This window comes from Octopus sinensis, linkage group LG5, assembly GCF_006345805.1.
Source record: "Octopus sinensis linkage group LG5, ASM634580v1, whole genome shotgun sequence".
Lineage (NCBI taxonomy): Eukaryota > Metazoa > Mollusca > Cephalopoda > Octopoda > Octopodidae > Octopus > Octopus sinensis.
The window spans coordinates 33,646,611-33,669,796 of NC_043001.1; the positions used below are offsets into that span (position 1 = coordinate 33,646,611).

A 23,186-nucleotide genomic window follows, 5' to 3' on the forward strand; every position below is an offset into this window, starting at 1 on the left:
TAAGAACATTCTTTTACAGTAATTTAGATCTATAGTTTCTAGATTTTTGTTCCATCAACTGTAAAAAAGATATGAAAATAATAATAATGATTATAAAGATGAATATACTATAACGATTTTAAATTTTAAAACAAATTTTTTAAATATCCTCTGTATCACCGCCGGTGTAGATACAAAAAACTGTCCTGAGATGATTTAAGGTTAAGCAGTGTGGATCGTAATGTCTGATCCGCTTGAGCGCGGCGATCGAGGAGGACGAAACAGACGAAGGCGCCGAGCTGGACGTAAGGTAAAAAATTCCCTTCAACAATAATTTTTTAAAACATGTCTTTTTCGTTTACTGACAATCACAGTATGTTTAATTGAGGAAATGCTTCACGTTCTTCAAATCTAAATTATTGCACGTAATCTCTTCCTGCAATAAATACATATGTTTTCATTCTAAATATCGTATTTTTTTTTTTTTTACCTCCCAGAAAATATGTCATTTAATTTTTTTTTCATTTATTGTTATTTGGCATTTTAAAAAGAAAACATTTCCTATTAAAAAAAAGACGAGCAATTCTAAATATTGAAGTGTGTATATATATATATATATATATACATATATACATATGTATCAATAATAATAAAGGGTGAAATTAATTAATTTGGAATAATCATTAATTTCACCAAGTAGATTTTGGGGCTTTTACATGCCGAAATCTACTTGGTGAAATTAATGATTATTTCAAATTAATTAATTTCACCCTTTATTATTATTGATAAATATATACATATGTATATAGCTTCGCCTGCCCACTCATAATCGTGTCATCTGTCCTAAAGAAGTGCCTGTTAAAAGTTTTATTACAAGATATACGGCAATCTTTCGACGGAAAGGTCTACTAGAGACGAAAGATTGCCAGATATACTTTGGTACAACCGGACTAATTTCATCTGTTTACAAGTCAATAAGAACGAGACGTTGTTCTTATGAAGAAAGTAACTTTCGAGTTTAGAATAATTTCATGTGTCGTGCGAATTTCATTTCGGTGTGGCTCCAGATACCAAAGCAAATGATGTTAGCTTCCTTTCATTAAATTTTTTGACAATTAAAGTGAAAAAAAAAATCATTTCTTAACTATTTTACATTTATATAATATTGTATATTTTAATTCTTGTAATGCGTTTTCAATTTTCTATGAATTTTATTGTAATTTTTCTTCCGGAAACTGCGAATATTTCAGTTTATTAAAACTGCAGAATTTATTTTCATTCCGCCTCTTTCATCATTTTCCCATTCTCTTCTCAATTTAGACTAGTTTCATATTTGTTATTTTCAAATTATCACTTTCAGAGTTGTACTTGTTCGGCAAGTAATTTGATATTTGTTATCGTATTGTTGCTGAATAGGGCAAGATGAACTTGTTTCAGTTAGCAGTAATCAGAATATATATATATTAGAGAGAGAGAGAGCGAGGCCTTTATTAACTATTAAAATCAGTGCAAGTACGTCCTTAGGGAACCGAGGTTGTCAGGCACCACAGTTTTTCCCCGGTGCAGGATTTACCATGGCGCAAAAGGTAAAATTTAACAAGACAATGAATAACACGTTACTGAAAAATTGCAATTTTTCCTTGTTGTAGTTCTAAGTAAACAGCATATTGCTATTTAACGTGTTGTATTTGATATAGTTGCTGGGTTCGACTGGGACGAAAACTGGATTTTTCATTTATTTCACATTTTAGCAGTTACTCTGTCGTAATTTCTCGTTAATAACACTCGAACGGAAGGTTAGAACCGGGCACTATTGTTAGGTGAGGTGTTTAGAACGCAATTTGGCCTTAATCGGACCTTGATATATAATTTAATTTTTCGATTTATTTATATTTGCACACGTGTATCCTTTTTGCTTTGTGTATTGCTAAATGATAATTGATGTATCATTATCCTTTATCATTTTACCTTTCATTCACCTTGACGTCTCTATAACAAGGGCTGATACCCGATATGTACATATTCAGTGTTCCTTAACATCATACTTCTTTATTGCTAACCATTGCTTTCTCTATTGATATCCACCATTTGCTCTTACCATCGCCTATCATTATTGCTATCGATGTATATCTTTTACTACCATCATCTTTTCCACTATTCTTCAGTTCACTCCCTCAAACAAAAGGTGACAACACAGAGGGCGAGATCGCTTTAGTCGTAGTGTACAAAACAATTCGCTAGTTCTGGCACCACAGTGCACCCAGTACACACTTCTGAATGTTTGATGAACAAAGGGAGACCACATATGCTACAATGGACTTTAATCTTGTCAATGATCTGACAGTCTAGCACTCTCTACTGCTGGTACTATAATTATGTGCATCCAGTATACTCTGTAGTGGTTGGCATTAGGAAGGACATCCAGCCATAGAAACCCTGCCAAAAAGGAACATACAAACAATACCCTATTTATAAGGGTCTTGGTGTTGTTCAAAATATGAAGTGACTTGGTCCATAACAACCCATCCAAGCATGGAAAGCTGACATAAAATGACAATACGTGCATCAACTTTTACATTTCGGTTTTCTAAATAATGCTTGTTACCTTTAAACATTTCTGATAGAATTTTGACAGTTCTTCTATGTGTTATCATCATAGTTGGACGGTTTGACTGGGGACTGGTGAGCCAGGAGGCTGCACCAGGTTCCAATCTGATCTAGTAACCTTTCTACAGCTGTTACCCTTCCTAACACCAACCACTCTGAGAGAGTAGTGTATGCTTTTTACGTGCCACCAGTATGTTATATTTGGTTTAGTTTCATTCCTCACACAACATGCTAGATAATATTACTACAAGATCGCCTGCTTTGTTAGAAATAGCGGCAAGACCTCTCAAATCACTCTCTATTTCATCAAAAATAACAATATAGTCCTTGATGTAAAAATAGATGGAATAGTCACAGCTGGAATGCCACTGATGGTTGGTTTACTCAATGAAAGCTAACCTGGTTTAAACATCATCATCATCGTTTAACGTCCGCTTTCCATGCTAGCATGGGTTGGCTGGTTTGACTGAGGACTGGTGAGCCAGAGGCTGCACCAGGCTCAATCTTATCTACCAAAGTTTCTACATCTGGATGCCCTTCCTAACACCAACCACTCCAAGAGTGTAGTGGGTGTTTTTACATGCTACTGGCATGAGGGCCAGTCAGGCGGTTCTGGCAACGACCACGCTCAAAGGTGTTTTTATGTGCTACCTGTATGGGAGCCAGTCCGGCGGCACTGGCAACAACCATGCTCAAATGTTGGTTTTCATGTGCCGGTAAGGCAATGCTGGCGACGATCCCACTCGAATGGTGCTATTCACGTGTCACCTGTACAGGAGCCAATCCATGGCCCTGGCAACGATCACGCTTGGATGTGCTTTCAACGTTCCACTGGCACAAGTGCCAATCAGGCGGTACTGTCATTGGCCATGTAAGCTATTTTGATTTGTTTACACTTGCCTCAATAGGTCTTCACAAGCAAAGTTCGTTGTCCAATGAATGAGGGGCACTCATAAGTGAGCTAGTTACACCCCATGTTCGGATGCACTTTTAACGTTCCACTGGCACGAGTGCCAATCAGACATATAAGAAGAAAAAGGAATTAGGTATCTTTTGAGCCTGAAAGGATTTTTTTTTTTATGTCAGTGTTTCACTTTGGGTTCATGATGTGAGCAGCTGAGAAATAAATTTGATCTTGAATAGAACACACAGTTTATTTCAGATAGGTTTCTGAGATGATTTGTTACTTCTCAGCATCTTGGTGAGATGAGATAATATGGATAAAGTCTTCTCCCCGGGAATATGATAAACTGCTTGCTGATTTGAACATGTAATATAGGTGCTTGCTGGTATTCCAGTACCTTTATTCACCTGGGTATTTTAAATCTAAATTAAGCAACTTAGGCCATAAAATGATATTTCCTTTGCTTTCTGTTTAACCCTAACCTCTCCACCCATAATAATCAACTATTTTTCTTTTAATGAAATATATATATATATGTAAAACTTTTTTTGTATTTGACAGGACTTTTTTCAAGAACGCGGAGACCGAGACCTATCAGATACTGGAAATCTTAGTTCTTTAAACTCTAAACCGCCAATAATCTTGGCTAAACCACATTCTTCTGATTTAGTAAGTAACTTCATTGGTTTGCTAACATTAAGTTAATTAATATCACTTCATCAGATACGACAACACAAAAACTGCCAAATCAGTTACAGCAGGAAATAGGTGCATTTTCTTGTATCAGACTCAAGAAATGTTCTCTAACCAAAATGGGTTAATCATATTTCATTAAACCTGTGAAAATGTTTGTTTGGCATTATAACTTACATAATACTCCAATGCGACCGTACGACAGGCACCCATGCCAACCCCCTTTGCTTGTGAAGACATGTTGGGGCAAGCGAAATCGAAATCGAATTGAACCAGCCAGGATCCCTGGTCTGGTGGTACGTAAAAAGCACTATCCGACTCGTGGCCGTGGCACGTAAAATACTCCAATGCGACCGTACGACAGGCACCCTTGCCAACCCCCTTTGCTTGTGAAGACATGTTGGGGCAAGCGAAATCGAAATCGAATTGAACCAGCCAGGATCCCTGGTCTGGTGGTACGTAAAAAGCACTATCCGACTCGTGGCCGATGCCAGCACCGCCTCGACTGGCTTCCGTGCCGGTGGCACATAAAATACACCAATCTGACCGTGGCCGTTACCAGCCCCGCCTGGCACCTGTGCAGGTGGCACGTAAAAAGCACCCACTACACTCACGGAGTGGTTGGCGTTAGGAAGGGCATCCAGCTGTAGAAACATTGCCAAATTAGACTGGAGCCTGGTGCAGCCTTCTGGCTTCCCAGAACCCCGGTCGAACCGTCCAACCCATGCTAGCATGGAGAACGGACGTTAAACGACGATGATGATGATGATGATAATGACAAACTCTACTTGTTGACTAGTTTAATTTGGACAGTTGTAACCATGGCAAATCAGATTGGAACCAGTGTAGCCCTCCAGCATACCAGTTTCAATCAAACTGTCTAACCCATGCCACCATGGAAAGCAGACGCTAAATGTTGGTGATGTGATCAGTTTAAATGCAAAAGGGTAAAATGGCTAGTACTTATTTTTCAATCTTGGAAGTTTGAACAGTTAAGTAAACTCCTGATGTAATTTGAACTTGGAAGGTTGCATGAAACTAAATGTAGAAAGATAAATTTATAAAACTTTATTTTTTTCGCTGGCCTCACAATTAACTATTTTATTATTGTTTCTCTATCCAGCTTACTACAATGAATCCTACTTCTTCTTCATCCTTGAGTGGAAATAACATGTCTGGAGTGAAGATGGGTGAAAAACAAATTGTAGTTTTGAAAGCCCGTGAAGACAGCACCAGTAGCAGTACAAGTGTAGGAAATAGCTGCTGTACTAGTTCAGGTATTTGTTTAGGAGCCTCTCTCAGTTCAGGACGCTCCAGCACACCAGCTTCGAGTCTACATAACATCAATGCTGCTGTCTCCAGTGATCTGTCATCCCATTCAACATCTCCTTATCAGATGCATCGAAATACTCAGCTTTCTTCTATGGATGGTAAATATCAACATAGACTTATTTCATTATATTTTATATCACAGTACATATATGATCTGAAATGCGTGTAAACATACTTAGTTTTGCTGTGATGTTAGGGTTAAAATCTAAAGTAATAGGTGCAGGAGTGGCTGTGTGGTAAGTAGCTTGTTTACCAACCACATGGTTCCGGGTTCAGTCCCACTGCGTGGCACCTTGGGCAAGTGTCTTCTACTATAGCCTCGGGCCGACCAAAGCCTTGTGAGTGGATTTGGTAGACGGAAACTGAAAAGAAGCCTGTCGTATATATGTATATATATATATATTATTGCGGCATAACGTACCCCTATCTCCTATATATATATATATATATATATATGCATGTGTGTGTTTATGTCCCTGTTACTTAGCGGTTCGGCAAAAGAGACCGATAGAATAAGTACTGGGCTTACAAAAGAATAAGTCCTGAGGTCGAGTTGCTCGATTAAAGGTGGTGCTCCAGCATGGCCGCAGTCAAATGACTGAAACGAGTAAAGAGTAAGAGGAGAAATTTTTAATGTGTGTATATTCAGACAGGTAAAGGCACATGGCTTAGTGGTTCGACTGTTGCACTCCTGATCACTAGATCATAGGTTCAATTCCTTAATTGGGCTGCATGTTGTTCTTGAGCAAAACACTTCATTTCACATTGCTCCAGTCCTCGTTTCAATCAGAGGGGATGTTGGTCTGCTTGCATAGCCAGCAGGGTAGCATCATTTTAAGGCTAAAGCAATGCAAAAAAGCACATTGTGACCAGTGATGTGTAACAACATCTAATGGCTTTGTCATGTGTGTATATTCAGACAGGTAAAGGCACATGGCTTAGTGGTTCGACTGTTGCACTCCTGATCACTAGATCATAGGTTCAATTCCTTAATTGGGCTGCATGTTGTTCTTGAGCAAAACACTTCATTTCACATTGCTCCAGTCCTCGTTTCGATCAGAGGGGATGTTGGTCTGCTTGCATAGCCAGCAGGGTAGCATCATTTTAAGGCTAAAGCAATGCAAAAAAGCACATTGTGACCAGTGATGTGTAACAACATCTAATGGCTTTGTCAGTCTTGTGATCACATGATATTCAGGTAGATATTTGTCTCTGTGGTCTACAGTGGTGAACATTGTGGAGCATTCAAATGGTCCTTCCTCATATGTAGGCCTTTCTAGAGGTTTGCATTCATCAAATATCTGAATTGTACATATGTCCTACATCAGTGAAATGTAGCGACCATTAACATGATGTGGATCTTCAAAATGGCTTACATATTTTACTAATGTAGGTGAAATGTTGTTTTATTGCTCAGTCTCTTTAATATGAATCTTAAAATATTCAAGTTATTTTTTTTATAATAACAGTAATGTACGTGCATGTCATGCTGTGAGTCATTTCATGAACCACATATATTCATAAAGCTGGTGTTTAAGTACTCCCTGCTTTTATAAAAGCCATCTACATATCATACTTAATATGAATATGTCAATGTATTTGCATAAAGTATGATACATAGATAGCTATCTTAATCTAATTCTGTTTCTACTGCATAAAATGGGTTTTTATTCAGCCTGGTAGCTATTTGCAATACCAGTCAATGCTTGCTCACTGTTTCCTGTACTTTGGAAGCAATAAAATCTTGTCTGAGCATGTGGTTGGCATTCTTGCTAGCCACTTCTGGGAAGATTTTCTTCCCCTCCTGATATATATTGTTTTTAAACACAGCATGTTCATAAGTTATGTTATCTCTGGATGAATACTGCAGTAAATTACCTTTCAACAATGTATTTACATTGAGACATAAACGGTTGTTTTAATTTGATACAGCTTCTCCTGTTTTTATGGCAGTAAGTGAAGGACAGAACACGATTCTGTTGTTAATTTTATTCTTGATAAATTAAGACACTTCAGAAATGTCATGAGAGAAACAAAATCAAACTACTTGAAATGGATATGAACACACTATCCATAGAATGCTAATCCAATACTTAATCCACTCATCTAATATATTAACATATTAAATGTACTGCAGAATACTTTATAATACTATTCAACTTCTGTAACATGTTAATTTATTAATTGTTGTTGATTTTGTCTTCGAATCTATTTAAACTTGGCAATTCTTGTCTCTTTTAGAGTGTCAGAACCGACTTGCTCCTCTCCCAGAAATGCCAAGATGCATCAAGTTGGTTGATGACTCAATGCATTGGTGTGACACTGGAATGGAAGTAAGTCTTCTTATTATTATTATTCTACCAAGGTCAACTTTGTCTTTTGTCCTTTCGGGGTTCATGAAATAAGTACCAGTTGAACACTGGGGTCAGTGTAATCAACTTACCTTCCCCAACAAAATTTCAGGTCTTGTGCCTTTAGCAGAAAGGATTATTATTATTATTATTGAGTGAGAGAGTAGTGCATGCCATCAAAGTGACATTGGGGTAAAATATACGAAGCCCAGTATACCCATCATGACTACCTGTCTGATAAGGGTACACTAGGTGCACGACATGGTGATCTCATATCAAGGTAAACAGCACATGACCTTGCAAGTGGGGACAGTTAGAATTTTCTTCTGGTCGAGTAACCCATCCCGCTCAAAAGGTCCCTGAAAAAGGGTTGTTTAAGGATGTTGAACGAACTACCCATGTTTCCAAGGGTGAATTATTCAAACCCCAAAGAATCCTTCTTCTGCTCATGATCAGAGATGCACATATCGTCAGCCACTAAGGGAATGCTCAACTGGTTACGGTCAAACAACTGACAAACAAATCTGTGGTATTGAGCAGAATATTTGCTGTAGCCCATCTTTTATATCAAGACAAAACGATGTACATGATAACACTTCCTATCAGTTAAGATCAAAAGCCATGAGAGCCACTGCCTGGTACAGCATCAGGGCATTTATTATTATTATTATATTATTATTATTATTATTATTATTAGTGAGGGTGGCAAGATGGCAGAATTGTCAGCACACCAGGCAAAATGCTTAGCAATATTTTGTCTGCCACCATGTTCTGAGTTCAAATTCCACCAAGGTCGACTTTGCCTTTCATCCTTACGGGGTTGATAAATTAAGTACCCATGAAACACTGGGGCTGATGTAAATTTTAGGCCTTGTGCCTTTAATAGAAAGGATTGTTATTATTATCATCATTATTATTGTTATTATTATTAGCAGCAGCAGACACAGCTTGGTGCAGTCTTTTGACTTGCCAGCATGGAAAGAGGACATCAAATAATGATGATTATAATATGATAGAGAGATTAGTACTAGCGGAAGTCTGGGTCAGATGTTTTATGTTTTATAATTTATTATAGAAATTCAAATTCTACAATTCTAACTTTTCTTTGGATTTATTGTTTGATAACAAAATAACTTAGTCTGTGCATTCTGCTGCAAAGTATTTTTCCTAGTATTATACAGAAATTCCGCCGAGGTCGACTTTGCCTTTCATTCTTTCGGGGTCAACAGATTAAGTACCAGTTGCGTACTGGGGTTGATCTAATCGACTGGGCCCCCTCCCCCAAAATTTTGTGCCTTGTGCCTAGAGTAGAAAAGAATATTATACAGGCCTATCTTTACAAAACCAGTTCTACTTACATTAATATGAGAAAATAAGTATAAAACTGACTTCTAGTAATACAAATCTTGATATTTATTTTGACTTTTCTTGTTTCAAGATACATGGCCTAGTAAATCATCAGGTTGTAAGTTCAACTCCCAATTTGGCCGGTGCATTGTGTTTTTGGACAAGGCACTTTACTTTGCATTGTTCTAGCCCACATAGCTGGCAAAATGCCTGGTTGTTGTCAAGTTAGCATGACTGCATTAAATTTTTAAATTTTCTATACTTTTCTCTGAGATTAATTATGTATCTGACAATATCTTAGAAAAGGAAAGAAGTTATAAATGCTGTAGATTTTTATTGGTTTTTTCTGTATTTAAAAAATTATTATTTTGTATATTCAATTTGTTGCATTAAAATAATAGAAAGAATCGTCTTCAAGTTTTTAAGATTCCCATGTACCTACAAATATTGGTCAAAATGTGAAGCCATACCAGCTGCATGTTTCTGGACAACTGACAATATGCAAGGCCATCTGTCTATATATATAAAAAAAAAAAGACTTACTGTAATCTATGCAATCGTTGGTATTATTTTCTAACCTGTTATTCCATGAAGAAAAGAACAAAAAATTTCAAAAATTAAAATATCAAAATTTTGTCATATTTTGTTTTTATAGGTTTTAGTAGATCAAAATAACTTTTTTGTTGTTGGCGTCTTGGGCATGCAAGGAGTTGGCAAATCAACAATAATGTCGCTCTTGGCTGGGAATTCTTCTTCAGATTATTACCGGTAAAAACCACTCTTTCTCTCTCTATTTCTTTTAGATTGGTACTTTTTGTTCTTAAAATATAAACTTCCTGCAACCATGTTCTTGGCCAGATACTCTTTCTGATGCTAACTCTTGTTTCCATGTAAGGTACTATATTCCATATTTTCACTTATCCAATATATCAGCTGGCAGATTTTTCTTTATGCAGAACATAATGGCACTACTGCCCAAGTGATGTCAGTGCGAAGACATGCAGACACACACATACGCACTCTCTCTCTCTCTCTCTCTCTCTCTCTCTCTCTCTCTCTATATATATATATATATATATATATATATATATATATATATATATATATATAGGCGCAGGAGTGGCTGTGTGGTAAGTAGCTTGCTAACCAACCACATGGTTCCGGGTTCAGTCCCACTGTGTGGCATCTTGGGCAAGTGTCTTCTGCTATAGCTCCGGGCCGACCAATGCCTTGTGAGTGGATTTGGTAGACGGAAACTGAAAGAAGCCTGTCGTATATATGTATATATATATATATGTGTGTGTGTGTGTTTGTGTGTCTGTGGTTGTCCCCCTAGCATTGCTTGACAACCGATGCTGGTGTGTTTACGTCCCCGTCACTTAGCGGTTCGGCAAAAGAGACCGATAAAATAAGTACTGGGCTTACAAAGAATAAGTCCCGGGGTCGATTTGCTCGACTAAAGGCGGTGCTCCAGCATGGCCGCAGCCAAATGACTGAAACAAGTAAAAGAGTAAAAGAGTATATATATGAGACAGGCATAGGTGTGTGGTAAGATGTTTGCTTCCCAACCACATGGTTCCAGGTTCAATCCCATTGCATGGCACCTTGAGCAGGTATCTTCTGCTATAGCCTTGAGCTGACCAAAGCCTTGTGAGTGGATTTGGTAGACGGAAACTGAAAGAAGCCTAGTACTTAATCTATCAGTCTTTTTTTGCAAAATCACTAAGATTTGGGGACATAAACACACTAACAGTAGTTGTCAGGCTGTGATGAGAACAAAGACACACACAAATATATACATATATTCTTTCCCATTTCCCTCTATCAGATCCACTCACAAGGTTTCGATTAGCCCAAGTCTATAGTAGAAGACACTTGCCCAAGCTGCTATGCAGTGGGACTGTACCCTGAACCATGTGTTTACCTATTTTAGAAAAATGGCACTATCACTATTAAAAGTAAAAGACTATTTAGTGTCCTCAAAATGGTCTTGTTCAATTGTCTGGGTATTTCTACTTCTCTTGCTTGAGATAGCTTGGCCAGCTGGCAAGATAAACAGCAGGGCAGTATACCAGCTATGCTGGAAGCCCTGAGCTGTGGCATTTAACAGATGGACTGAGGCCAGAGCTGAGAGTTGGGTGAAGGATGTGATGCAATGGTGGAAGGTATGACTAAGGGATAGGGCACCAGTTGATATTGTTAACCCTAGGCACTCCTGATTTAATGGACCTGTCATCAAAGGTATTTCAACTCACTAAGATTGGTAGAAGGTATAACTAATGGATGGGGAAACAATATATATAATGGCTCAACTGTGCTCAATTCATCTCAGTTGTGAGCTGAGTTATATTAATGCTAAAGGGATGTTTGAATCACTCTGTGTATTTCATCATCATCATCATCATCATCATCATCGTTTAACGTCCGTTTTCCATGCTAGCATGGGTTGGACGATTCAACTGGGATCTGGGAAGCCAGGAGGCTGCACCAGGCTCCAGTCTGATCTGGCAGTGTTTCTACAGCTGGATGCCCTTCCTAACGCCAACCACTCTGGGAGTGTAGGGGGTGCTTTTTACGTGCCACCAGCACAGGGGCCAGAGGAGGCTAGCAGACAGCCATGATCGGTTGGTGCTTTTACGTGTCACCGACACAGACGCCAGTCAGACGGTGCTGGCATTGACCACGTTCAGACGGTGCTTTTAACGTGTCACCAGCACAGGTATCTTAACTACATTTTCCATTTGATTTTCATTTTGATGTTGGCGTATGATGCATTTCTCCATTTATTTGCTTTTTTTTTTTTTTTTATAGAAACTTTGTGTTCCAGCCTCAGAGCAAAGAAATACGAGAAGTTGGTAGTCACCAGACTTCAGGAGTTGATATGTTTGTCACCAATGATCGAGTTATCTTACTTGACACTCAGGTACATTAACACTGCCCAGTCTGACAGTTGTTCTGGTTTTGTTACATAAAAACGTCTTCTTTGAAACTGTTCATATTTTAAGTTAATGTTTGCCATCGTAAATATTATGTAAGAACTTTTTTGCTTTCTGTTCCAAACATCAGATTGACACAAGATTAATTATTAAATGACATCTATCCAAATTCTAGATTATTTTCAAAATTAATGTGTAGTAAGAAGTTTGCTTTCCAACCACATGGCTCTGGGTTCAGTCCCACTGCATGGCACTTTGGGCAAGTGTCTTCTACTATAGCCTTGGGCCGACCAAAGCCTTGAGAGTGGATTTGATAGACAGAAACTGAAAGAAGCCCATCGTATGTATGTATATATATATACATATATATATATATGTATGTGTATATATGTATGTGTGTGTATATATATAGTGTATGTGTCTTTGTGTCTGTTCCTTCTCCCACCACCACTTGACAACCAGTGCTGGTGTGTTTACATTCCCATAACTTAGCAGTTTGGCAGAACAGACCAATAGAATATGTACCAAGTTTAAAAAGTAAATAAGTACTGGGTCAACTTAAAATTCTTCAAGGTGGTGCCCCAGCATGGCCACAGTCTAATGACTGAAACAAGTAAAAGGTAAAAGATGCAGACATGACTATGAGGTTAAGAGACTCACTTTGCAACCATGTAGCTTTGGGGTCTTCAAATATAACCCAAGGTTGACCAATGCCTTGTGCATGAGTTTGTTTGATGGAAGCTGTGGAAGCACATCATGTGTGTGTTGGTGGAGGGTAGCTGTAGCTAATTTAGCTAATGTGACTGTGAATTTTTAAGACAGTAGAATGTAACATGAATTTTGGCTGCTATTTCTAGCAATTCGAGAGACCATACACAGGTTCTGTTACTGACTTGTTTATTTTTAATGTTGCATGATGCTGTAATTTACAATTTTGTTTTCATTTCACAAGAAATCTTAATAAATAATAATTGTGTTATTTTTTTGTAGCCTGTCCTAAGTGCTTCTGTCTTGGACATGATGATACACCATGACAAGAAGTACCCAGCTGAATACAGCACTGCTGAAAATTGTATGGAAATGCAGGTAATGAAATCAGTTTTCAGTCCTTTTGGCATGATCTTAGCAATGTCTTATTATTGAGTGTTGGGACTCATGGAGGCAAGTGGCTGAGTTCCTTTCGAGTGTTGGGCCCCATGTGGGCAAAGTGGCCAAGTTCCTTTCAAGTGTTGGGTTTTACAGAGGTAATGACAAAGGCCTTTGGCATTATGTCGTGCTTGAGAAGACAATCCATCGAGCCGAGCAAAATCACAGTTGTGGCAGATACTAGTGTCACACAAATGGCACCCATGCCGGTGGCATGAAGTCTGGTGCAGCCATTTGGTTCGCCAGACCTCAGTCAAACCATCCAACCCATGCCAGCATGGAAAGCAGGCATTAAACGATGACGATGATTATTGAGTTACAACATAAATTTGTACATTATTTCTGTAGCTATAGCAGTCTCTAATTTTTTTTAAAGAAACAGAAAATTTGTATACCTTACTTTATTTATATAGTTAGAGCCTGTAAGCAAAAAGTATTTAGGTGCTAATGTTTTGATCCAAGCCATTCCAAAACCACTCTATTCAACCCATAGCCATAGTAAAACTTATGTATGATATAATAATTCTAACACTAACAATTGGTTTGTTATTTTAACCTTGCAGTCACTGCAGTTAGCTGCGTTCATGATGACCGTATGCAATGTACTTCTCGTAGTCCAAGATTGGTTTACCGATATCAACTTCCTCAGGTATCCCACCTTTTCTTTTTTTTTTATTCTTCTCTTCATTTAAAAACTCCTTCAATTTTAGTATGTTTGATTTGTGATGCAGCTTTCAATATTAATTGAAATACACTGCATAGGTATTTCATTGTAAATATGGTAATGGAATGATTAAGATAAACACTAATAAAATTTATAAGTTAAACATAGCTGCCTCTCCACACACACACACATACTTCTGTTTTTTGGACAGTCCCTATAGTTCTTTTTCTTTTCTGCTAAAGACACAAAGCTTGAAACTTTGTGGGGTGGTTGTGGCTAGTCAATTATATTGACCCCAGTGTCCAACTGGTACTTATTTTATTGACCCTGAAAGAATGAAAGACAATCTTGGAATTTTAATTCAGAACATAAAGACAGCCGAAATACCACAAATCATTTTGCTCAGTGTGCTAACAATTCTGCCAGCTCGCTGCCCTACTACAATGAAACAATATAGAGGCTGGTTTTGATAACAAAATAACATTTTTGTTTCTACCACTGCAATAGTTGAATAACTACAAGTTATAAGAATTACAAGGAATAATTAAAACCAGAACTCAAGTTTTAACTATTCATTCTTTCGTGGCAGTGCTATATCGATATACTTATCAAATATACTTATTCATTTATCAAACTTTTGTTAGGTACCATAGGCTCACATTTCTTCTACAACATTGAAAATTGTCCCCTCTGATTCAAGCTACTTTCTATCTCTTTAGATTCTTGTTAACTGCCGAAATGCTTAAACCTTCAACTCCTGCTAATTCCCACGATGACACATCAGTTCAAGAGAATACTGCAGACTATTATCCACAGATTGGTATGTTTATTTGTATATTATCACTTGGTCTGACTTAATCCACACTTGGGTTCCATCATCACATGTGTGTTTTTTTTTATCTAAAACATTTTTTGTCAAATCTTCATGCTATTGAGTATAACCAATAAAACACTTTAAAGTGTGTCAGTAAACCAGTACATTACAGTAAGAGGAGATGCCTAAAGACTTTAAAAAAGCAAGTTTGGACAACTCAAAAGCATTTGCTTTTCAACTAAAGAAATGACTTGAAATATATAACAAACATAGAATATCTGATGAGGATTTCACATTAACCATTTAATGAGTTGCAAATGCAGAGAATATATTATGACTTCCTCACCTCTGCAAATTGTCTGAAATGGATTTCAGAGCCTCCACAATGTGAGACTGATGAAATTGTTGAAATACTAGAGTAGAAACATCTAGGTGTGTATTGTGTGCATGAGGTAAGATGGAGGGATGTCTCAGTTAAATTCCTCATGTACGAGGATCAAAAGTACAAATTCTTTTTGGCAGGAAGCTGTAATTATGGTAGGTGATTTAGATATACTTTTGGATGAGAAATGGATAGATAAAATGAATGAGGCAGTCAGTGTGTGTGATAAGATAATCCAGCTAGGACTGGGCTTGGATAAAGCAATAGTGATATTTATCTCTACTTATATATGATAGATAGATCAATAAAGATATGAAGACAGGCAGCCTCTGGTCAATCAGGAATCAACACTAAGAGTTGGGTACAGCCAAGTTACTTGTATAGCTTAATAAGTTGTACAGAAAGTTGTCATCTCCAACAATTGGCATTGCAGCCCTATAATCAACTACTACAAAGGTAAAGGAGATGCTTTAGAGAGAAGTAATTACAGAGGTATCAAATTGCTGGATTAAGTTACTACATGTTAATAAGACATGGGCCCTGAATGCAGAGGCTAGAAAGGAATAAAGCCAGTATGCATGTACTACGAAATGCAAATGTGTTGAGAAAAATTATTGGGCATAAAAAGAATCAGATGTAGTGCAGAAGAAAGAAGACTGCGCTAGTTTGGTTGAGGACAGCTGTACAAGGAAGTGCCAATTACTTAAAGTAAATGGGACTTATGGAACCTAGGAAGACATGGGATGAAATTGCAATGGCTGATCTCAAGATGTTGAGTATTAACCATTTACTCCATTCACCTCTACTCTCATTTCTAACTGTCATTTTCCTTACACTCTTACAAACTCACTCACCCACCCACCCTTCCCAATCCTCTGTCTATATTCTCTTATAATCACCTTCTTGAACCTTGAAAATACACTGACACTTTATCACCACATTCTTTTTCACTCTTTCCAGCTACTCGCACCCACCATTATATAGTGTGAGTAACCATGTATCTGCTTCATAGCAAGACACCTGTTCCTCTCCTGTCATACTTTAACCTCTCAACACTTGGATAAAACTACTTCCATTTCTACCACACACAAGGAGGATGTTTCCTTCATCATAAAGTACTAGCAACCTCACTGGTGCTAGTATCATGTAAAAAGCACCCAGTACCCTTTATATGGTAGTTAGCATTAGAAGGAGCATCCAGCCAACAGTGGAGCTCAGTGCAGTCCTACAGTTCATCAGATCCAACCCATTTTGTTTGTTCCTTCTCAAGCCATGCCTGGCTCATAAGAGCCGGTTTCCTTGGCATATAGGTTCTCCACCTGTATGGAACGCCGGTCCATTGCAGAAGAGCTGCAAGATGCAGGAGGAAAGGATGAGAGAAAGTTGTGGCGAAAGAGTCAGCAGAAGTTCGCCATTACCTTCTGCCAGAGCCGTAAACACACACATCTCCTGGTCTGAGATTCGAACCCGCGATCCCTCAACCATGAGTCTGCTTCTCTAACCACTTGGCCATGTGCCTCCACAGATCCAACCCTTGCCAACACGGAAGACAGATGTTAAATGATAATGATTTAAGTATGATATTTTGCACTTTTGTTCATCTTTCGTAATTATGAACATCATGTGATTTCTTTTTCTAGTGTTTGTCCAGAATAAGGCAGTAAGAGATGATTTCAGTGTAGAAACTTATCGTGCCAAACAATGTCTACTATCCAAAGTGCTTGAGAATTCCAAGCTTAAGTACAAAGGTAAGCTTTATATTTATGTTTCTGTCTTTAGATTTGGAACAAATATATTTTGAATACTGATATGCATTGAGCAGATTTTTTTTTCAAAATTTGTAATAATTATTTTGTGACTTATTAAACAAATAGACCAGCTACATTATATTACTCTTTTTACTCTTTTACTTGTTTCATTCATTTGACTGCGGCCATGCACCCTCCTTAGATGGGACACTGGTCCATCTCAAGATTACTAATTTTTACAATCTGATTGGACTGGAACAGTACAAAATGAAGTGTTTTGCGCAAGAACATAATGTATTGCCCAGTTCAGGAATCGAAACCATAATCTACTTGAAATTGCAACAAATATCACACCCTGCCCCATCTCTCCAAAAAAGTGGAATTCATTAGATAGTCCTATATATGTCTAAAAAGATGGAAGATTCACAACCAGAATGTCTTTGGGAGTAGATCTGCTGGGTTAGGTTTTATCTGGGACTAAACCATCATTTAGAATATTTAATTAGAGTAAGGTGAATCAAAACTGGAGCAGTAGAAGTAATTAATGTCTCAGAGTTGTTTCTGGGGCATCTCAGGTGATGAGTCAACATCTCCATACACTGGGTATTCCATCATCAGAGACAAGGAGTTTATGCAGGAAAGTTCCAAGCAGAATTCACAGTATATGAAAAAATAAAACAGTAGATAGAAGATTAAAGACAGGAGAATGAAGTTCACAGCTCATCTTGTTCCAGAGGGTATGGAGGTTAATCCATACATCCGTGATGGTATAGCCCCTTAAGTATAATCCCAGGTAAATCTAGGTAGTATTTTGAATGTTGCATTCAGATTAAAGGAAATGATCAAGAATGGATGACCAATTACCATATTTTAATGTGTATAAAGAACCCTCTAATTTTGGTGGCTTAAAATTTGGCAGAAATGGTTTTGTAAGGGATTATAATGCTAGCCATGTATAAGAAACTCCCACATTTTTTAACCTAATTTTTGAACCCCCAAAATTTTTTAAATATATTAATGTTTTCCATAGATGCTGTGACTTTGGCCACTGGAGAGTTACTGCCTGGGTTAAATAACCGAAATATCACCACAGGGGTCAATTTATTTTTGCTGCCTCATATGGACAATCAGAAAGTTGAAGCTGGTAAGTGTTGCTGTTGCTATTCTGTATCTTGATATTGTACTAGGCACAGGTACATGCAGGTGCCATTAAAAAAGCCCCCAGTACACTCTGTAAAGTGGTTGGCATTAGGAAGGGTACCCAGTCATAGAAACCATTTCAAAACAGACAATAAGAGCCCAGACAATTCTTCCTTCTGATGGCCAGCTCCTGTCAGAACTATCCAACCCATGTCAGCATGGAAAATGGATGTTAAATTATGATGAGGAGGAGGATTGGTTGTATAGCTAAGAAGTTCACTTTGCAATCAAAAGGTTCCTGAACGTGGCCGATGCCAGCGTCGCCTTGACTGGCTTCCGTGCCGGTGGCATGTAAAAAGCACCAACCAATCGTGGCCGTTGCCAGCCTCATTATTAAAAGTTTGTGCTTTGGTGTTGAAATGTTTGTATCTATCTCAATAGGAACAGCTGAATACCATTTAAATCTCTTCTATAAATCAGAATTCTAGCCAAAACTAAAGATATTGATTCTCTTTTTATTTTATTTCAGATTCAATATTAACATTTTTGCCTGAATATCGTGGCTACCCAAGTTTTAATAGGCTGCTGCAGTCCCTTCGTAATCAAGTATTCGCTTGTCAACGTCGCCTGCTTACACACACTATTCTCTCTGAGAAAAACTGGTAAGTTGTGAGGCTGGGATACTTTTCCAGGTTTGGTTGTTGATTCTCTTTAAACAAAATTTTCTCTGGACATAATTTGAAAATTTTGATTTACGTAAACACTGTTTTCCACCTTAAGAACTTGCCACTTCTTGAACAAGGCACAAATATGACTGTGGTTAAGAAGCTTGTTTCCAACTATGTGGTCTTGGGTTCAGTTCCACTGCACAGCACCTTGGACAAGTATCTTCTACCACGTACGTGCATGTATATATGTTTGTGTGTGTACTCTTGTTTTGACAGCACGTGATGCTTGCAAACATTGTTTGTTTCCAGTTTTCCAGACTTCTTTAAAAACGTGTCTGGCCATGGGAAATATCTTGCTTGGAAACAGGTAATGGTTGGTGACAAGAAAAGAATCCAGCCACAGAAAATGTGTTTCAACAAATTCAGTGTGACCCATGCCAGCATGGAAGAGTGAACTGGTCTTTTAGAGGTAATGACAAAAGACCGAGACCTCTGGAGATATGCTGTGACTGTGAAGACCCGACAAATGAAGTGAGTTCATGGCTCGTAGGATGGCCTGCTGTGCTAACCTTGGACTTTTTAGCGGTTGACGTATGTTTACGTTCACTATCGTGTACTTTAACTCTTAAGGTGCACGTGCTTGCTATCCCGTGCATTATCTTAGCTATTTTAGGTTATGTTCAAGTCATGAGACTAGCAGTAGACCAATGACATGCGGATACTTTACATGCATAATACCATGTTTTGAGTTGTACCACACACAAGCTATTTTTTGAACTTGAGCAGAATAACTCTTGCATATCATATTATGATAAATAGCTTCATATAGTTCATTTTCATAAACCGGTAGACGTAAATGTACAATGCTATGTTATTGTAACGGTGAACATAAATAGACGCGAACTCGTTGGCACTTGTGTGTTTGTGTGGCCTCATTAGATAAAAAAAAAACCCAGAGCAGTGTCTCGCATGCCTCAGGTAATACCGGCGTCAAGGGGTTAACAACACAAATTCATATTCTGGTTTAGCCAGTTCATTTATGATGTGTAACATCACTATTATCCACAGTTATTATCCTGCAATGAATCAGATTTTATTATGCAGCTGGTAAAAAATACTTTCATAAATTTTGATAAAACAGAAAATATAAATCACCTCTTGTCGCTAGAAACTAAATTATTATTTTTTTTATTTCTTATAGGTTTCATTATGCAGCAAGAACTTGGGATACCGTGAAAAAGTCTACTCTTATGGCTGAGTACAACCGCTTGTTACCGTGAACTGTAAGCAAATCTAGACCTGGTGGATGCTGGCAGCTTTATCTGCAAGGTTTGAATTGCAGGGGCTGGTTTTCTATGAGTGTTGAGGTAATGAGGGATGTACACAAGCTACCATCTGCTCAGAAGGGTGAGTAGGTTGTACAGCCCAACCAGCCCAGAGTGACAGTGAAAGTCAGCCTGCATCAATCCATTGATGACACTGGAGAATATAAAGAGACCTGCTGTTCCTTATGTGGGGACATGCCCTCTCTTTTAAGCTCTGGATGTGATGCTGTGAAATATGTTCACTTTGAAGAATAATTCTTCCAGCAAGTTTTATTCCTAGCCCCTTTCCTACTTCAGCTTTTTGGTTCAAACATGATTTTTTTTTTTCTTTCTTTAGTTTGGCATAGGATTTTCTGTTCTTTTTATTTCATCACAGATTTTATAGAAGGGTATATTTCTCAGACTTGTGTTCATGGCCCATATAATGTCAGTCACTGTAAGTGTAGGACAGAATCCATGATTAAAAACTCTTTGAAACTAGGAAATAATATTCCATACATTGAGAATTTAGTGATTCTAAGTGTCAAAAACAGGTGACAACTATTCACCTCCGTGACTGGAAGTTGTTCCCTGAAGATTTTTTCAGTTCTTTTAAACAGTTGTAGCTATATCCATACTGGAGCTTATCCTTCAGATAAAGATATCTAAAGTTTTAGCTAGTTGAATAATGTCGAAATACTTAAACTATAGAGCACCCATATAGTTAAAACTGTACTTTAAAATAGATCTTACTCTATTAGGTTATATTACTATAATTGTTCAAGATAAACATACAGTTAGGATATTGAGATGGAAGTCCTTCATTGTGTGAAAAGTATTGGATTTGGAGTGGAATTTTTCACAGACTTGGTGATGATTTTAAACTAATGTGAAATATTCTGGTGATTGTTATGGAATTGGTGTTATTAGGTAATTCAAGTTCTATCATACAAGTAAAATCTAATTTTAAATCATGTTGTGAATAATTAAAAACAAATAAGAAAAAGTAACAAATTCTTCTGTGAGGTTACTATGAAAGAATATTCACTGAAATTTGTATATTGAAGTTCAAACTTGTTGCCTAATTATACGTTTTTGATTAAAATGGCCATTAATGTCAAGACTTGAAACTCTGCCATCCGAATTGAATTATGTCTGTGTAAAGAATATGTTACTTACTTCAGTCACTCCCATCTACATTTCGCAGTTGAATGCTTGTTTTTGAGAATCCATGCATATCATTTAAAATATGACATCATGGTAAAGCGAAAAGTCGTTTGTGTCTATGTAGATAATCTCATGACATGCTTAAACAACCAGGAGAAAATAGTGGGTGTGTGGCAGGAAATCAGATTTATTTCCTATGAAAGAAATATATTTCCATTTTGCTATCAGCTATTTACTGATTTTATTTCACTTCTCTTTTATATTCATAATGTCAGAAGGCATTCTATTCATTCTATTCTGTTATGTGTGTTTTTATATATATATACAGTGTTGATTTTTGTGGTATAAATACATAAAAGTGTTCAATGCACCCATGTGTTTCTCTATAATCCGACCCATGTATGATAAATAGTGCATAACAAAATCTAAGGCTTAATTGACCTCCAGGTCAACAGCATACATTATTGGATTTCTTTTCAATATGCTGATGTATAATCAACCAAAAAGCAAATTAAATGAAATTTTGGAGCCAGATATGTAATCCTGTTTATCTTCTTCATAACAAAGACTGTTAGATTTAATGTGGTCATAATAATGGATTTTTTATAGTTATACAAATTATATTTTAGATTATTTATTTATATGGTGGTTTACGCTGTCTTCATTTGGTCTCCTACTAAGTACTGTTTTCTATATTCATATTCACTGTCTTTCTCTTCTTATGTGCTGCAAGCTTGTAATATGTTTCAATTTAACATTTTCTGTATTTGAAATAAGTAAATAAATGCCTGCCTTAATAACGTCTTGTTTAAATTGTCTTTCACTGGTAATCTCATCTCACCACCTCATACCAAAGATGTCTTTGAAATAAAGAGGTAACAGGTTTGTTCATTACATCCATTGTCCCATGCTAGTATGAGTTAGGTGAATAGATATTGCATCATTGTTTTATACCCACCTTGTGGCTGCTAGCTCATCTTTTTTTCAAGTCTGCGAGTTTTCGTCCCACTTTTATTTGAAAGCACTGAGCCAGCAAAAGAATTGTGTACAAGGCAATGTCAACCAACATCGCTAGCTGTAGCTCAATATTTTTCATATTAGAACATTCACACATATACACACACATCATATTCTTCTATCCTTCTGCAAGTTAAATGTAATCCATTTAATCTTTTCTCTTCCACTGCTCCATAAATTTCAGCTTTTGAAATTTTGTAGATGTTTGCAGATATTGGTATCTATACTTTGTTGGTGACCATTAACCTTTATAATATAGCCCTTCTGATCTTAGATTAAATTCTTGGAATTTAGTTTAATTCCACTAGTCTAAATGCCATGAAAGTTATTGGTTTTTAGGAGTCATTTGAGAGGCTAAATTGAACACCTGTTAAATAATTGCAGTCAAATACACTCTTGAGCAGGTAGCTCTTTTACTGAGAATATCTAGTTAACAGACCTTTTAATTGATAATTTAGTGCAATGATACATATTTGTGTGTGGGTAAAGAATTAAGTTTCAGTTAGCAATGAAAGGAAATAGATCTGTGAAGTGGAGGCTGCAAAGAGAGAGACTTGGAGACACCACTATGAAAGGTTGCTAAATAAAGAGAATGAAAGGGAGAAAGAGAGTCTGCCGAATGTTGACCCAACAGAGGGACTAACTATCCAAATTGACAGTACCTTGGTAGATAAAGTAATTATGGGTATGAAGACAAGGAAAACCCCCGGCCCCTCATGAATCACCACAGAGATGCTTAAGATATCTGGCAGTCTCGGCTATAGTCTAGTCACCTGTATAGTCAATCAGGTGATACATGAAGGAGTCGTACCTAATGACTGGTGTAGCAGCAGCACCATAGTCAACTGCTACATAGGTAAAGGTGATGCATGAGATACGAATGATTACAGAGGTATCAAGATGTTGGATCAGGTAATGAAAGTCATGGAGAGGATCATAGCCCAACTAATTAGGGAGCGGAATTAGTTTAGACGTGATGCAGTCTGG

At 37.3% G+C, this 23,186-nt stretch overlaps 1 protein-coding gene and 1 long non-coding RNA gene across 5 annotated transcripts in view; one reads left to right on the top strand and one right to left on the bottom strand.

Annotated features, from left to right (window-relative positions):
- The first annotated feature begins 85 nt into the window (after positions 1–85).
- LOC115211711 (protein SMG9) lies at positions 86–21,982 on the top strand. Of its 4 annotated transcripts, none has more exons than XM_029780366.2 (13): positions 86–289; positions 4,052–4,159; positions 5,307–5,613; positions 7,757–7,848; positions 9,869–9,981; positions 12,025–12,136; positions 13,140–13,235; positions 13,859–13,944; positions 14,679–14,779; positions 16,796–16,903; positions 17,934–18,047; positions 18,573–18,705; positions 19,913–21,982. In XM_029780366.2, exons 1-13 carry the CDS (start codon positions 221–223, stop codon positions 19,989–19,991), a joined length of 1,518 nt encoding a protein of 505 aa, XP_029636226.1. In that variant the 5' UTR covers positions 86–220; the 3' UTR covers positions 19,992–21,982. The 4 variants fall into 4 exon arrangements, with proteins under 4 accessions (XP_029636226.1, XP_036359203.1, XP_036359202.1 ...); XM_036503310.1 differs by having other exon boundaries at positions 175–284; XM_036503309.1 differs by lacking the exon at positions 86–289 and adding an exon at positions 1,421–1,565.
- LOC118763620 overlaps positions 7,155–23,186 on the bottom strand; it is a 23,173-nt gene continuing 7,141 nt past the window's right edge. Inside the window, exons 2-3 of the long non-coding RNA XR_004999381.1 lie at positions 14,804–14,808; positions 7,155–7,165 (exon numbers count right to left, since the gene is read on the bottom strand). This is a non-coding gene — a long non-coding RNA (uncharacterized LOC118763620). The remainder of the gene's footprint in view (positions 7,166–14,803; positions 14,809–23,186) is intronic.

Coding starts and splice junctions, on each gene's coding strand:
- LOC115211711 (XM_029780366.2), top strand. CDS start 221: ATGTCTGATCCGCTTGAGCGCGGCGATCGAGGAGGACGAAACAGACGA. Junction 4,160..5,306: donor AACCACATTCTTCTGATTTA/GTAAGTAACTTC, acceptor TTCTCTATCCAG/CTTACTACAATGAATCCTAC. Junction 7,849..9,868: donor GGTGTGACACTGGAATGGAA/GTAAGTCTTCTT, acceptor TTGTTTTTATAG/GTTTTAGTAGATCAAAATAA.